Source organism: Contarinia nasturtii, unplaced genomic scaffold (genome assembly GCF_009176525.2).
Source record: "Contarinia nasturtii isolate CC-2019 unplaced genomic scaffold, AAFC_CNas_1.1 Cnas_scaffold_533, whole genome shotgun sequence".
In the NCBI taxonomy this organism is placed as follows: domain Eukaryota; kingdom Metazoa; phylum Arthropoda; class Insecta; order Diptera; family Cecidomyiidae; genus Contarinia; species Contarinia nasturtii.
This window is the reverse complement of record NW_022197885.1, coordinates 4,755,560-4,769,634: the sequence shown is the minus strand read 5'-3', so window position 1 is coordinate 4,769,634 and position 14,075 is coordinate 4,755,560. Positions and strand designations below refer to the sequence as shown.

Genomic DNA, 14,075 nt, shown 5'->3' with positions numbered 1-14,075 from the left:
CTGTTGTTGTTAATATTGTTGTTGTGGCTTTGAATGATTTTTCACACTGTTCGCTTCGTTCGGTTTGTGTGTTAATTCGAATTGATTACGAGCCGTTTGGGCTTTTACGTTTCACGTACATTGGCATATGCATGTATGTGTGTCGTTTGTGTTGGTGCATGTGATTCTCTGTTGTTAATTTTGTTTTATGTTGTGTTTTACTCTCTCGCTTCACAAAACCTCGGATTAGTTTCGCTTTAAAGTTGATAGCGCACGGTCGCATATCATTTTTTTTCTCTGTTTGAATAAATCTAGGCAATACGAAGCACGCCGACAAGCGATGTGATCGTATCGCAGTAAAATAAAGAAAAGTCACAGACAAGAAAAATATAGTGAACTTGCTAGTTTTACTCACTCTGAAATATTAATAAAAAAGATACAAATTCAGACAATAATTTTCAAGCGATTATTTAAAAAAAATCATATAAAGCGACAAAACACACAGCAAAATATTATAAATATTGTGAAAGTGATAGTTTGATACAGCAAAGATCATCATTACACAGGAAACGAAAACATAAAGACTGCAACTTATCAAAACATTTTCGTTTTTGTGTACGGAAAATTCACTGGAGATCACATTGAAAATACTCAGTAGTTCAAGTGATATCGTACAGTGTATTTTGTGTATTGAAATAAGAGACGGATTTTCAATTAAGTCCTAGAAACAAGCGCAAACAGCAACAACAGAGAATCGTTTGACCCACTTGAATTTTATAAAGACCCAAGCGTAGTGAAATGTTATTGAATTTGTGTGCAAAAAAAGCGTAATAATTATCGAATTGAACGCAAAATCTGGAACACAATCAATGCAATATTAATTGAAAATTAATGAGAACGAGATGAAAGCGTGAAAGTAAGAAGTTGCATTGAAAGAAAATCACGAAAAATATAAACGATTTATCACAAAAACAAAAACACACACAACATTCAACGAGTGATAATTAGCTTTTGTCTGCGTATTTTTCGAAGAAAAAAAAAGCAAGACAAAGATCAAGCCATTCTCGGGCCAAGTGAAAAATTAATGAAAAATTGCGTTCACAACCGAAGATCAAGGCGTCACTTCTATTTAATACAAGATTGTGCTGTATGTGTTATTGACCAATTGCACCACATTCTTACGTCAATTGAATCCATATCAATTGTGTCACATTGCTGACTGGTTTTCGTGTGAAACAAAGAAGTGAGTGAGAGATATACACAGCGAACGCCCACCGATCACTGGTTGATGCAATCGTGAAGTAAGGACAAGATTTTGTTTTTTTTTTTTTTTCTCAAAAAAACATTTGAGATTTCGAGTGATTTTGCGTGCATAAATTAAAAAATATATATTCCGAAATAGACCAGAAATCATCGTTGGTGAATGAAATTAAATGTCGCGGTTTTTAAACGAATGAGAAAAGTTTACGAGCGCTATAGATTATTTCATACATAAATAAATTTTGAGTGCTCTAAAATCTCACACGTTTACGCGAATATAACTAAGTGAGTCAGAGAGTACCGCTGAAGAAGATTTCACGAACCAAAGAGACATTGTGACGACATACACACACGAGCGGAAATTTCTTTCTCGTATTTAACACACCGGGATCACATGAATAGTCATATTGAAAATAAATAAACGGCTTTGTCAAATTTGGACAAACATTTGTAAATTACTTAAAGTGACGCATAACTAGAGAAAAAAAAATTGTGGAAAATTTCCTCCATTCACTCGGCAATAATACAGAAAAAAACTCAAATAACGGTAAATGAACTTGACAATCGAAGCAGTATTATCAATGTTAATTAAGTGCGTTCTAATTGCCTAATCATTGGAAAACAAAAGAAAAACAATTCTTACACGAGACCGATTTTGTGTCCGAAGTTTAATCGAGTAAAACACAAGCGATCGAATAAACGACCAAAAAAAAACCAACGAGATCGATAAACATTTTTAATAATAATTTGTGAACATATTCCCAGAAAACGTGCCTTCACCGGTTGGATTTTGGTTTCGTTGTCGTTGGCAAATATACGCTCACTTTTCATTGTCGCCGACGCACGATATCTTTTTTTTTGCATCGTCGAGGTGGAATTGAAAAAAAACGTTGCACACAAGCGCATTTCCCATCAAAATATCGGAGTCAATTTTTGATGAGTGTTTCAAACACTTTTGACCAAAGAAAACTTCAATCGAATAAAAGACATCGATGCGAGACAAAGTGGTTTCAATCAATTTAAAATCATTCACATTAAAAATCGACGATTTTGAAATCGATAAAAAATAACGTACCGCAGTTAAAGAGCAAATAAAAAGAGACGAAAAAAACATCAAATATTTAAAAATGGCATTAGATTATATAATCGTTGGCATGCAATTGGTGGGAATCAGTGTAAATGTGCTGGCTTTATGTGCATTTTGGATATCGCCCGGTTTACGAGCAACAGCAAATCGATTTGTAATCAATTTATTGGTTGCAAATATTGTTGCTTGTGTAGCATTGACACCGGCTTTGTGGCTTGATGGGGGCCTAAAAACACGTTATCAACAATTTGATAGCAATAGTATTGAAACAAATACAGAGCACATCTTACCATCGACCGATTTGGATATACAAGCCGAATTACCGAAATCATTGGATGACACATTGATCGAATCAATGGAAATAACAACGGCGAAACCATTACATCATCAGCACCATCATCATCATAATAGTCATCATGGCCATGGCAAAGTTGAACGTGACGTTGAACAACCAGAGATTCTTGACACTGCACCATTTTCGTTGAATCCAAAAACAGTTGAAGAATCTATTGAATCGGTGATCATTCAAGATGGACAAGGAAATATTCGAACATTCAGCGAGAAGCAAGTGATTGAAAACGGTGACGAAACCGACATTATTGGAGAGATTGACATCGGACCAGTACCAGTGGTGACCGAACGAGAACTCGAAATTAAATCAATAAATACGATTAAACAAAGAAGTTCAATGGCCCATCGTACGCATACCGTATTCAGCGAAAATTCATTAATATTCGATTGTACGCGTTTTTTTGGTTTCGATTTTGCAGCCGCCGTAGGTAAGCTTAAACCATTTTTTATACCTCATGCGATTTGTTTTGCACATTTTTTGCGAATTTACACAGTGAACCATTTAAATGACAATTGTCATTCGCCTACATTTCCATAACCAAACAATAGAAATCGTATCAATACAAATATAAACGAACAAACAAAATAGCGTAGATTCTCACGTTTATACAATCATTTGTGACGATAATGGCAATTACAAATATGGCAAAAGAAACATTTTCAATGAAATTGATCTTGAATACATCGCATGAACAATTTCTTACTTGTGCACACCAAGTATGGCAATTTATTTGTATGAATGCGCACCGAATGCGATTGAATCAATTCCATTGTTATCACATCTTCTCGCCTTCAACTTCATTATTCTTCTTTTCATTTTGATTGGCCAATTCACAGAGTGGAACGAAGTGTCATTTAAATCATGTTGCATTAGACAAATTATTATAAAACCGCAAACTGAAAAAATGTATGTGTTGAATTTAATGAAAGCTTGCGACATCGTAAAATGATTGAAGCGGTCAAAACTCAAAAGTCAAGGCGCATCACAGTCAAATACCTCATGTGAATTGGGTTTCGTATCATCTTATTATTTTATTATTATTTTTTATGGGGTGAGCGCGAAAGTGAAATGAGTCTCTTCTTTTTTACTTACTTCATCTAATAGCGCCATGATTACGGCGTATTTTATATGTTGAATGATTGCTTGATGTCATTCAGTCGGACAATTTAATGATAAGTCTATTTTTTTGCAAATGTGAAATCGTACAAAACATTCAACTTTTTTCTTTCATAAATTGTCTTTTTTCCGTTCAATTATCTCGTACTTTCAATTTTTGTTTCCATTTTCGTTAATTGACACTGTCTATTCGAATGGTACACTTGGGCACATATATAATGGGAGTCAATTAAAGACAGTCAACGAACGATTGAATTTGAATGTCTGGAGAATGCGGTAGAAACCGAATCGAATTTATTGAACCTAAATCAGCCACATCGGATTCGGACTTTGTACTAAAATACAAATTAAAAAAATTGTAAAGTAATAAAAAATCGAAAAATTTGGCTACTTTCTTTCCATGCAATAAACCCAAATTCGATTTGTTATCACACGTATGCAGAAATCGATTGGAACGAGGAAAAAATGGTCGTGTGACAGCAACAAATCGAAACTTGCACATTCAAAAACCGTTCATTCAAAGTTATTCATAGTTCGAATGGAATTAAATTTTTCCCTTTCCCTCTCTCTATCTCCTTCTCTCTCTATCTCTCTCTCTTGTTTTTGCATTCTGCTCACAAAATATTTGAATTCCAAAAAAAACCAGCGATCACATTCAACCAGAAGCGTTACGCGTAATACAAATTGATGACAACGCAAATTTCATAAATTCACACGAGCTCGAATCAATTGGCTTGTGCTATTATTTAATTATATCAAAACGAATATGATTAGACGCGTCTAAGAATAGACACATTTTGATCACAAGTTGTTAAAAATGATGCCGTAACACGAAATTCACCCATTTAAAGCATTCAACGAAATATTTCCTTGATTAGTTTTTTTTTGTATTTTTCTTCGCAAACATATGTTGTGCTCAATATTCATGCCATTGCAAAATATACTGACACAGACTCATCAACAGTTGTGACAATCTACGAATTATAACATTTTCACCCGAACACGAGACCAACAAAATAGCAAAGCCTTGATAGAAATGTTAACAATTCTGGGAATGTATCCTTGAACGTTAGCTTGTCTTTGCAAAATACATATGAATATTATTTGATGAAATTCTCTCGAACATTCCGTTTAAACACCGAAAAAATCAATCAAAATGCATAACATTAAATGCGGATCTGTGAATCATTTGAGTTTGCGGAAGTGACAGGGAAAAAAATTAATCAAATTTACGTCAAATTTTTCCGGTTCAATATAATGAAGACAAAAACACACACACACACCCAGTCACAGCTAATTTGAAGAGTTTCGGGCCAACCGATTATGTAAACCAGTAGATTTGAGTCAAAGTAGTCTTCTTCAGGTGTAACATTGAGTCAGTTCACACAGTAGCCTCATTTGTAATTACCGCATTCGGCATAATCATGATGAGAGAGTAAAAACAGTGTTTACATTAAAGCTACCTAATCTATGATTACAATCAAGTCGAATGGCAACATTTTCGTCATTGTCATTGTAATCGTAGTTGAAGAACTTCGTTGTGCTATTTTTAGTACGTCGGCTTCTAAGAAGAAACAATATTTAAATTTCGATTATGATTGTGGCCAAAGTGTTTCACAGCTATTTTCCGAGCTGTATGTACATGATAAATATGCTCTAATATATTTTTAACGTAAAATATTCATTAAAATATGCATAAAGTGTTTTGCAATGCGCGTCGCCGCAATGACATGCAAAATTGAGGATAAACATTGTGTGTTGTTAAGCAAGTTTGCGTCATATCGAATAATAAATAAATGTGGATGCCATTTTTCACTCTGTTGCAATATTTTTGCGACGATTTCGTACAAATCTATGCATTTTTTCTTTCATAAATCGTTGCTATGTGCTGCGATTGTTTTTTTCTTTCTCTATTTCGTTAATAAAACATTGCGCATTATCTTTATTCGTTCAGCTGATCAATAAATTGATTTGAATCGCATACGGAGAATGAAAAAAAAAGAGAAGATGACAACAAATTCATTTTATGCGAATTTTCGTTATGATTAAATTTCACAAGCTAGCGATCGATCACTGCGTATGTGTGAATCATGTGAAAAATGATACACATTAATATACCGCTAGCTTTTTGCTTTGTTTTTGTCGATCAAATTATGCCAAATTTTATTTTGAACACGGGCGCCCAAAATATAAACAATAACAGTGTTTGGCTAACGTACATATTCAAACTTGACGTCGGAATTAACCATTTATTGTACTAATTCACACGATTTGTTTTTCTATTTCTGGCTACTTTTCAAAATAAAGAAGAAAAATGAGGCAATAATTGATAAAATGGTGTCAATGTGTGATAACAAAAACTCTGCTTGGGGTGAACTCCTATCTCTGTTAAGAATTGTTGGCCTTTCATTTCGTTTGACTGAATTTTATTCAAAATGAATAAAGATAAGAGTATAGATGCGATTGCAAACATAGCGCGCAATCAAAGATGTCTATTTTTATTTAATGTCGATGTACGGTGATATATAAATATGGTATGAATATTTATTTTATTCTAAAGACTGTCTCAAGTGATTCTTGGCCAGTTCCATGAATCATATCATATTAACGGCACAATATCTACGGGATAATTGCATTGAAAAAAAAAAAACAAATGAGGAAAACTTTCAATCATTTTTCTTTATTTCGTCACGTTGAAGACGTAACGTGTATAGAACGTATGGCCTTGCAAAATGGTTTTCACTCACGTTTTCTTTCGTAATATACTGATACGTATTTAACATGGATCTAAACATATTCAGTCAATTACTAGTCACTTGGAGAAAATGTTTAACAAATAAGTCATTCGCCAATGATAGCCTTCATTTATATGAAAATAAATAAGAGAAGAACGCACCATTTGACTCTATTCGAATGTACACACTAGTATGACGTGTAGCGCGCAAAAGGGATAGATAAACCAAGGGAGGTTGAAACATATTGTAGTAGACCGTCGTTTGAGTCAATTCAGCGAATAGAAAAACATTCTATTACGTACGAAGGCACGACAAATGTGTTTTTATTTATTTTTCTTCTCAGAAACCACACATGGCGCAATATGCGCGTATTCCAATTTTGATAATAAAATGATGATAAGAAATTGAGTTTGTCATCTCAATCATCGTATGATCGAATTTGCAAACGCAAAACGAACCATATAAATCAGACACCTTCGACTTTTTTTTCAATTGTAATTGTAATCGACATTTATTATTTTCCTTGCAGTCAAGTTCTGCGTTTTTCTTACTAACACTTACACTTTTCTTTCTCGCGTGTTTTTATTTTCAATGATGGCTGTGTTTATTGTTTGGATTGGTTTCGCTGTAATACCAATGTTCATTGTGTGCAAGTGTCCAATCAATTCTTACCATGATTAATGTCATTTCCATGGAATTGAAACCGCATTCAATGTCGCACACGCGTCAGAATCCGTACAATCGTCTAATGGGTGAACAGTTTTTTTCATTTTTCATTGCAAAGGGTTGGTTTTTATATACCTGTTGATTCATTCTTTGTTATTGGCATCAGTTTCTAGAAATGTGACCGAATGTTGAAAACAACCATCGATGCATTGAAATGGTTGTAGAACGTGGAATTCAGTGCAGCAATTATATAAAACTTGATTTGAATGGAATTTGTTCATCCAAATTGACGCATTCAAATCACAGCTAGCTCTATAATAGCATCATATGTTGAAATAACAACTGTTGTGGAATATTTTACGGTTTTTTTTTCTCTTAAAAATATGGATTTATTTCTTTTTCTCGTTGTCATTTTATTTTCAAGTTGTGCTTTATTTTTAGTCGATCTTTATTCTTGGAATAAACACAACATTGTTTGTTATTTGTCACCACATATACTTCATAGTATTTTGGCTCTTGTCATGTAGACCAATGTCACCGCCAAGCGAAACGATGGAAAAGTCCAAAAGACTAAGCAATTAAATGCTGTTTTTGTAATTCATCTTTAAAAAAAGAAGTACGAAAAAAAAATCCCCAACGGAAAATCTGCCATCTCAAACAAACGTGCGCACACATGTGCTCTCGGATTAATACCGATGGTCAAAAGTTCACAACAATAATAGTGTCAATAAAAAGTTTTGTGTGACCGCAGAACGAGAGAAAAACAACAACAATAAGTCCCATTAAGCACAAAGTGGTGGCGAATATATGACTTGAGGGGATAAAAATGTAAACAAATCAAACAGATAACAAATAGTTTCGAAGATGAGAATGCCATTGTGTTGTAAATGATGGGCTATTTTTAGCATCGATTGTTGTTATGAGTTGAACGCTGAAATAAAACCAGTTTAAGCATTTTCTTAAGGCGGCGGAATTTCGCAAATTCAATTAAAATTGAATGAATCAAGCTGATAAATTAAAAATACATGCATGTGTATGGTTGAGTACAGTGTCTTTTTCTTCATTTACATTTCATTGCTCACCAATGACGTGCTCTTGTCGCCGCCTTTTTGCACTTTTACATTTACATTTTATATTGGGTCATTTCATTACAAATGCGCTGGCATGAACGCAACTGAGAATATAACAATTTGTGCTCAATTTCACAACAATCGCTTTTCATATCAACAACAATCATAGTATTGTACGAAGAAAAAAAAAATCTTATCGGTGCGCAATTTGGTGCGCGTCATATCGAACCACATCAGAACATAGTATGTGCGAAAAAAAAGAAACTATTTTTTTACGCGCGAATAAACGAAACTCGTTGTTCACGATTATTTTTATTCGACGACTATTTTCTTTTGAAGCTATTACTATCTTTGGAATTATTTGATGCATATTGTTTTTTCTCGGCTTCATTTGACTATTGAATTCACTGTATCGCCGAATGTTTTGATGTGTATTTTGACATGCAAAAACAAGTATTCTAAAAGATGAACAAAAAAAGAACATATTTACACAATACAGCCTGTTATTTTGCCTGAAAAACAATCAATATTTTCGTTGATTTCTGCGTTGTTGATTGTTATTTTCACGTGCAATAAAGTTCAATGTGTCACATTGTATGTAAAACATATTAAAACAAATTATCGTCACAGTTCTTTTAAAACAATTTTATTATTTTACTAAATTTGCACATGCGAAATTTCACCATCAATAGTTTCATTCGAAACGTGTCTAATTATATACAATACGAATGAAGTAAAAAGTCCCGCAACATTTCGACTATCTCTTTGCAATCAAGTTAAATGTTTCTTATACGGTGAAAGAACGACCTTAAATCAAAGCTGTCCATCAAAAAGGAAGTGCCAATATTGAAGCGAAACACATTTGTTTGTTCAATGCGCTCTAGTTCATTGTCAGATTTGCGTCACTCGTAGCAAGCGTACAAATATGGAACATCTCACACTTTGTTTTACAAACAGAATAAAAATATAAAAGATCAATCAATTGTGAAAAAGAGAGCTTTAGAGAGCAAAAACATCTGTTAATGCTGCTTTTGTATTACCCGACCAAGTTGACCGTAGTGACCTATTGATTGTTGTAGATTGATAAGGACGCAAATGGATTTGTAAACGTACCATGCGGATGCTGTTCTTAGATGTATCACACCAGCCTCTCTCACACTATGGTCAATCGCTTGAATTACTGTTTGCTATCGCTAATGGATCCCTTGATTACATTCCATTTTCTAGATTATTTGATTAGAAACTGCGGCGAGATAAATGCAAATGGCAAAATCAATTACAACACAAAATAGCGCCAACAGCATCGACATCTCTAATGAATCACTCGCAGCCTTACAGATGAACTCCTTCGAACTTTGCGTGACAAAGATAGAGCATACATGAAAAAAGTGGTCTCATATTATATAGGAACCGGTTTTTTTCCCGCGTACAAGATATTTTACTCTGGTCATTTGAGAATTTATTACATTGAATAACCATTTATCGAATGGTCATCTTCTTTGTTTCGATGCTTCAGATCAACGAACACTTTGAATTGTCGTACCACCAATTGTGTATCGAATGTGCCGCTCTTTATTTTGCATCAAGAACAAAAAAATGAACGCTTTTTTTTATTTGCCAATGAACGATAGTATCTCTCGATGTCAAGATATGCCAACAAAGTAGACCTGCGGGCGGCAATTTGTAATGATTTTTATTCCATTTGCTTCTTTCATGTTTCTCTTTTTATTTGTTCAACATACAAATTCAGACAAAACTCAGAAATCAATGACTCAAAAGAATGGCGTCCATGAGAATCCTTTACCTCCAACGATAAATCGCAAAAACCAAATTGCTTTTTTTCTTAAAGACATAAGTCAAGGAAGCACTTCATGTGTTCTATTTGAAGTAAATATGTTTTCAATTTTCGTGCTCAATTTTATGTTTCTACAATAAAAAGCAGTCAGCAATAAACTGTCTGTCATAAATTTGAAACTTACCGTGTAAAATAAATGGATGAATCTGAAAAAAAAAATCTCTATCGACCTTAAAAAAAGACGATATAAAAACAGAAAAATACTCGCTGTCGAAAATGTTGACGCTGCTTTGTTCCCAGAGTTCAGAAGATAGCCGAGAATGACAGCTATACTTCTGTCATTCGCCTTTTTTCGAATTGGATGATGAATGAGCATAAGAGGGCGTAAATCAGACTAAAAAAAAAACTTCAATTTCCTACACATCGTTCATGAGAAGCAATTTTAAATAGAAATGTCGAATGAACGCGTTTGATGATCAAGACGCATATGGATGCCTCATCTCTATCGACTTTTAATATTTTAACCACTTTGCGGCTACTTGCCTTATTCAATTTTCGGGTAATTCCATTCACAAAACGATTGAAAATTGACTGTGACAGCGTGTGAAGTCGCATCAGGGACTTACACACATGTTCAAAGTAATGATTTACTCGTTGTTTATGATCGAATTGAACTTTCGACTTAACATCCGCAACAATGCTAAAAAAAACTCTTTTTTGAGTTCAACGAATTGCTCGTGCGAAGAATGAATTGTTGTAACATCATTAAAACAAATCGTTCACATTTTGGAACTTAATACGTAGTAGATAGAACCCAATTTTATGAATTAGTACGCAGAATAAGAGAACAAAAAAAAAACAACAACCGATTGACCAAAGTTCGTCGAAATCAATTGATGAAACATTTAATGATGTGATAAATGGTACGATGCGGTACTTGCCGATTTTGATTGCGGAAAAATTGTATGTTTTGACGTTCTAAAATGAAATTTAATATGTCAGTTCTCGCACAAGTGCGCACAGAATAATTAAATGGTAAAAGAGTAGAAGCAAAACCACCCACTCATTCGTTACAATTTGCCGCTGTTGATAATTTGTTAGACCGAATAAATTGGCTGCAATTAATTCCGTATTTCTGTCTTCTCACAACCAATATGAATTAATAAGCGAACTCCGCGAAATGTTTTCAATTTTGGTTTGGCAAATGCATTGCCACCATTTCAAGTCACAATATTATACATACAATGTGCTTAAATTAATGATTTGTTATGATTTTAAAATGTTTTTGCCAATTAAATGTTATGGTGTATGGGCCATTTTAATAGTGTTCACTTAGACTAAATGTTTTTGTTTAATTTTACATCATAAACTAAATTGTTTTCGTTTATTTTTGATTTGCAGGTGTGCTGTCCGTTGTTTTGGTTGTTGGAGATACTTGGTGTGCCGTTACCGATCCATTGCGATATCATTCAAGAATTTCATATCTCAAATCATGGATGCTCATTGCTTCCGTGTGGGCGGTTAGTATTGCGATTACCGCTGTATCGGCATTACGCTCAAAATGGTGTCAAATCAATCTGAACCTGGAGAATGTATCAGTCACCGACGATGAAGACTACACGAACGCATCAACAACGGCAACATTCAGCGGTTCATCGCAGGCTATGTTCGTGGCAAATATTTATGCATTGGTTTTTTCTTGCGTTTATTTCATGCTTATTGTGTTGGCACCAATAACCGTAGTATGTATCATGTATTACAACATCTTCTCGGAAGCGAGACAAAGTGGTTTGCGAATGCGACGAAATGGATCCAGTCCATTACTTCAGAGTGCGTTAAATTTGCACAATTCGAGCATAAATACAGTTTCACTTAACGATAATCAGCGTTATCCATCGATATTTGATGTGTCATCACCAGACGCAATCACAATGAAAATCGATTCACAGCAGTTTGCCGTTGAAGACGGTAAAACGTGTGAATATAATAAAAAAGCTCCAATTGGCACTCATCATCAATACCGTCGTTACTTAGACATTCCGGAAAGTGGAAATCAGCAGCAGCAGCAGCAGCACCAAACCGATAAATCATTGTGCAAACGACAGCGTACAAAATCCGAAAAAAGTTTAAGTGGATTTAAGCCAAAATTATCGCAAATTCATCGTCACTTCAGTGCTCGACAGTTGGAGAAGGCATGCGATGTACCGTCGTTTTTAACAAAAAATCACAATTTAAGTCGTATTATAACGGGTGAAATGCGTCAAGTGCACTCATCGCCAAACCTTCAGAAACTCTCGAATTTGGATTTGATGCACAAAGTGCCATACTGCGTAAATAACCGAAGTACAACCAGCATCAATCAAGCATCGCAACCGACGACAAATTCACCGCGAGCCTTGAGCTACATGGTATCGATTCGTCATCGATTATCCAATGCATCGTCGATTTTTAAATATCGCGAAGAATCGCGTGCAGCAAGAATTGGCATCGTTGTGGTGGCAATGTTAATGCTTTCCTATTTACCATATGGTTTATTGATTTTGTTGCAAGGTCGTCTTACATTCATTCCAAATGCATCGATATTCAGCATTCTATTTCTACTTATCGCCATTTGTTCATCACCATTTATATTTGCATATCGTAACCGTCGTGTGAGACGTGGTGTGTGCCGTTTATTTGGTGTTGATACCACCAAAACAAATAGCTACTTACAAAAGCAACGCATGCAATTGAGAAATGCACAATCAAATAAACATGTACGCATCCATCGCAATTTATCCGCATCAAATTTTTCATTGAATATGTTACCGTATAAATTGGCCACCGCAAATTCAATGCTTCCCATACAAAATGAACAAATGCATGGAACAGTACAGTCAAGACATGGCAGCGTTTTAGTACCAATTGATGACGTTGAAACCGAATCGAATGAAAATTCACAATATGATTTAGAACAAAAGAAAATCGACGAAAACAATAATAAATTGAATAAAATGGAAATGTTTGAAGAAAAAGTACAAAAAGGATCCTTATTGCAACGCATTTGCCGCAATAGTTTACGAAAAATTTCCACATCTGATGCAGTCAAAGAACAACCCGAACCACAACATCAAATTGAAATCAAAGATGATGGCGTCTGAACATTTCAAGGTTGACGAAATGGGGTCGATCATATGTATGCAAATAGCATTTCGGCCGATATGAGTTAACGCTCATGTTGTTGTTTTTCACGCTATTCGACATGCGTGCAACGTTCTTTCGTCCGATTCTGCCATGGAGTAAATGCCAATGCATTTGGTATTGCACGCATTCGAACACACAGTGAAAACAATTACACAAGAATTTATGCACTTGTCATCATGTTATGCTAACAGCGATTGGGAATGTCACTAAATAGCATCGCGTGAATTCAACACCATTTTCTTTCATTTAAATTCTGTGTACCTGATGGATCAATCTAAAGCGAACTATGCAGAGTTTAACAAAAAAAAAAAAACAAACGATATAGTCATGTATAATAATTTGCAATCAATTAATTACCAATTACCAACTCACTTAATGTTAACGATTGATAGCGGGTATCATTTTTTTTTGTAGCTGTGACAGAAAATAACTAATTCAACCAATTTGTAGGGTATTATTATTTTTATGTATTTAAAAATACGTTAGTATTTGTATCGTTAAAAACAATCCCAAATCTATGAAAATTGTACTTATAATCGTAAAAGAGTAATATTATTATTTTTTTTCCGTTGTTAATTGTATTTTTTTAGGGAAATTATAGGCTTAAGCGATAATATTCTATAGGAGTCAAAACTTAATTTATTTTTTTAACTAGAAAAAAATTGTATCACATATGAATGACCAATTTGTATTTTATTTTATAAAAATTCCACATCGAAACATCAAAAAAATATATATATTCAACTCAATGTTGTCCAATAAAAGAAGAAAACATTTTCATTGAAAAGAAATGATTGTGCGTTTTTTGTTCACTCGCTTTAGTTTCTAAGAG

The 14,075-nt window shown here is 34.2% G+C and overlaps 1 protein-coding gene across 2 annotated transcripts; it reads left to right on the top strand.

The window, feature by feature from the left end:
* The first annotated feature begins 249 nt into the window (after positions 1 to 249).
* On the top strand, positions 250 to 13,950 carry LOC116339769. Of its 2 annotated transcripts, XM_031765808.1 has the most exons (3): positions 250 to 1,280; positions 1,382 to 3,105; positions 11,462 to 13,950. In XM_031765808.1, exons 2-3 carry the CDS (start codon positions 2,367 to 2,369, stop codon positions 13,198 to 13,200), a joined length of 2,478 nt encoding a protein of 825 aa, XP_031621668.1. In that variant the 5' UTR covers positions 250 to 1,280; positions 1,382 to 2,366; the 3' UTR covers positions 13,201 to 13,950. The 2 variants fall into 2 exon arrangements, with proteins under 2 accessions (XP_031621668.1, XP_031621667.1); XM_031765807.1 differs by having other exon boundaries at positions 250 to 3,105.
* The last annotated feature ends 125 nt before the right edge of the window (positions 13,951 to 14,075 follow it).

Bases quoted from the DNA above. Each gene is read 5' to 3' on its own strand.
- LOC116339769 (XM_031765808.1), top strand. From the start codon at position 2,367: ATGGCATTAGATTATATAATCGTTGGCATGCAATTGGTGGGAATCAGT. The intron at 3,106-11,461 runs GTAAGCTTAAAC...TTTGATTTGCAG, and splicing joins CGATTTTGCAGCCGCCGTAG to GTGTGCTGTCCGTTGTTTTG.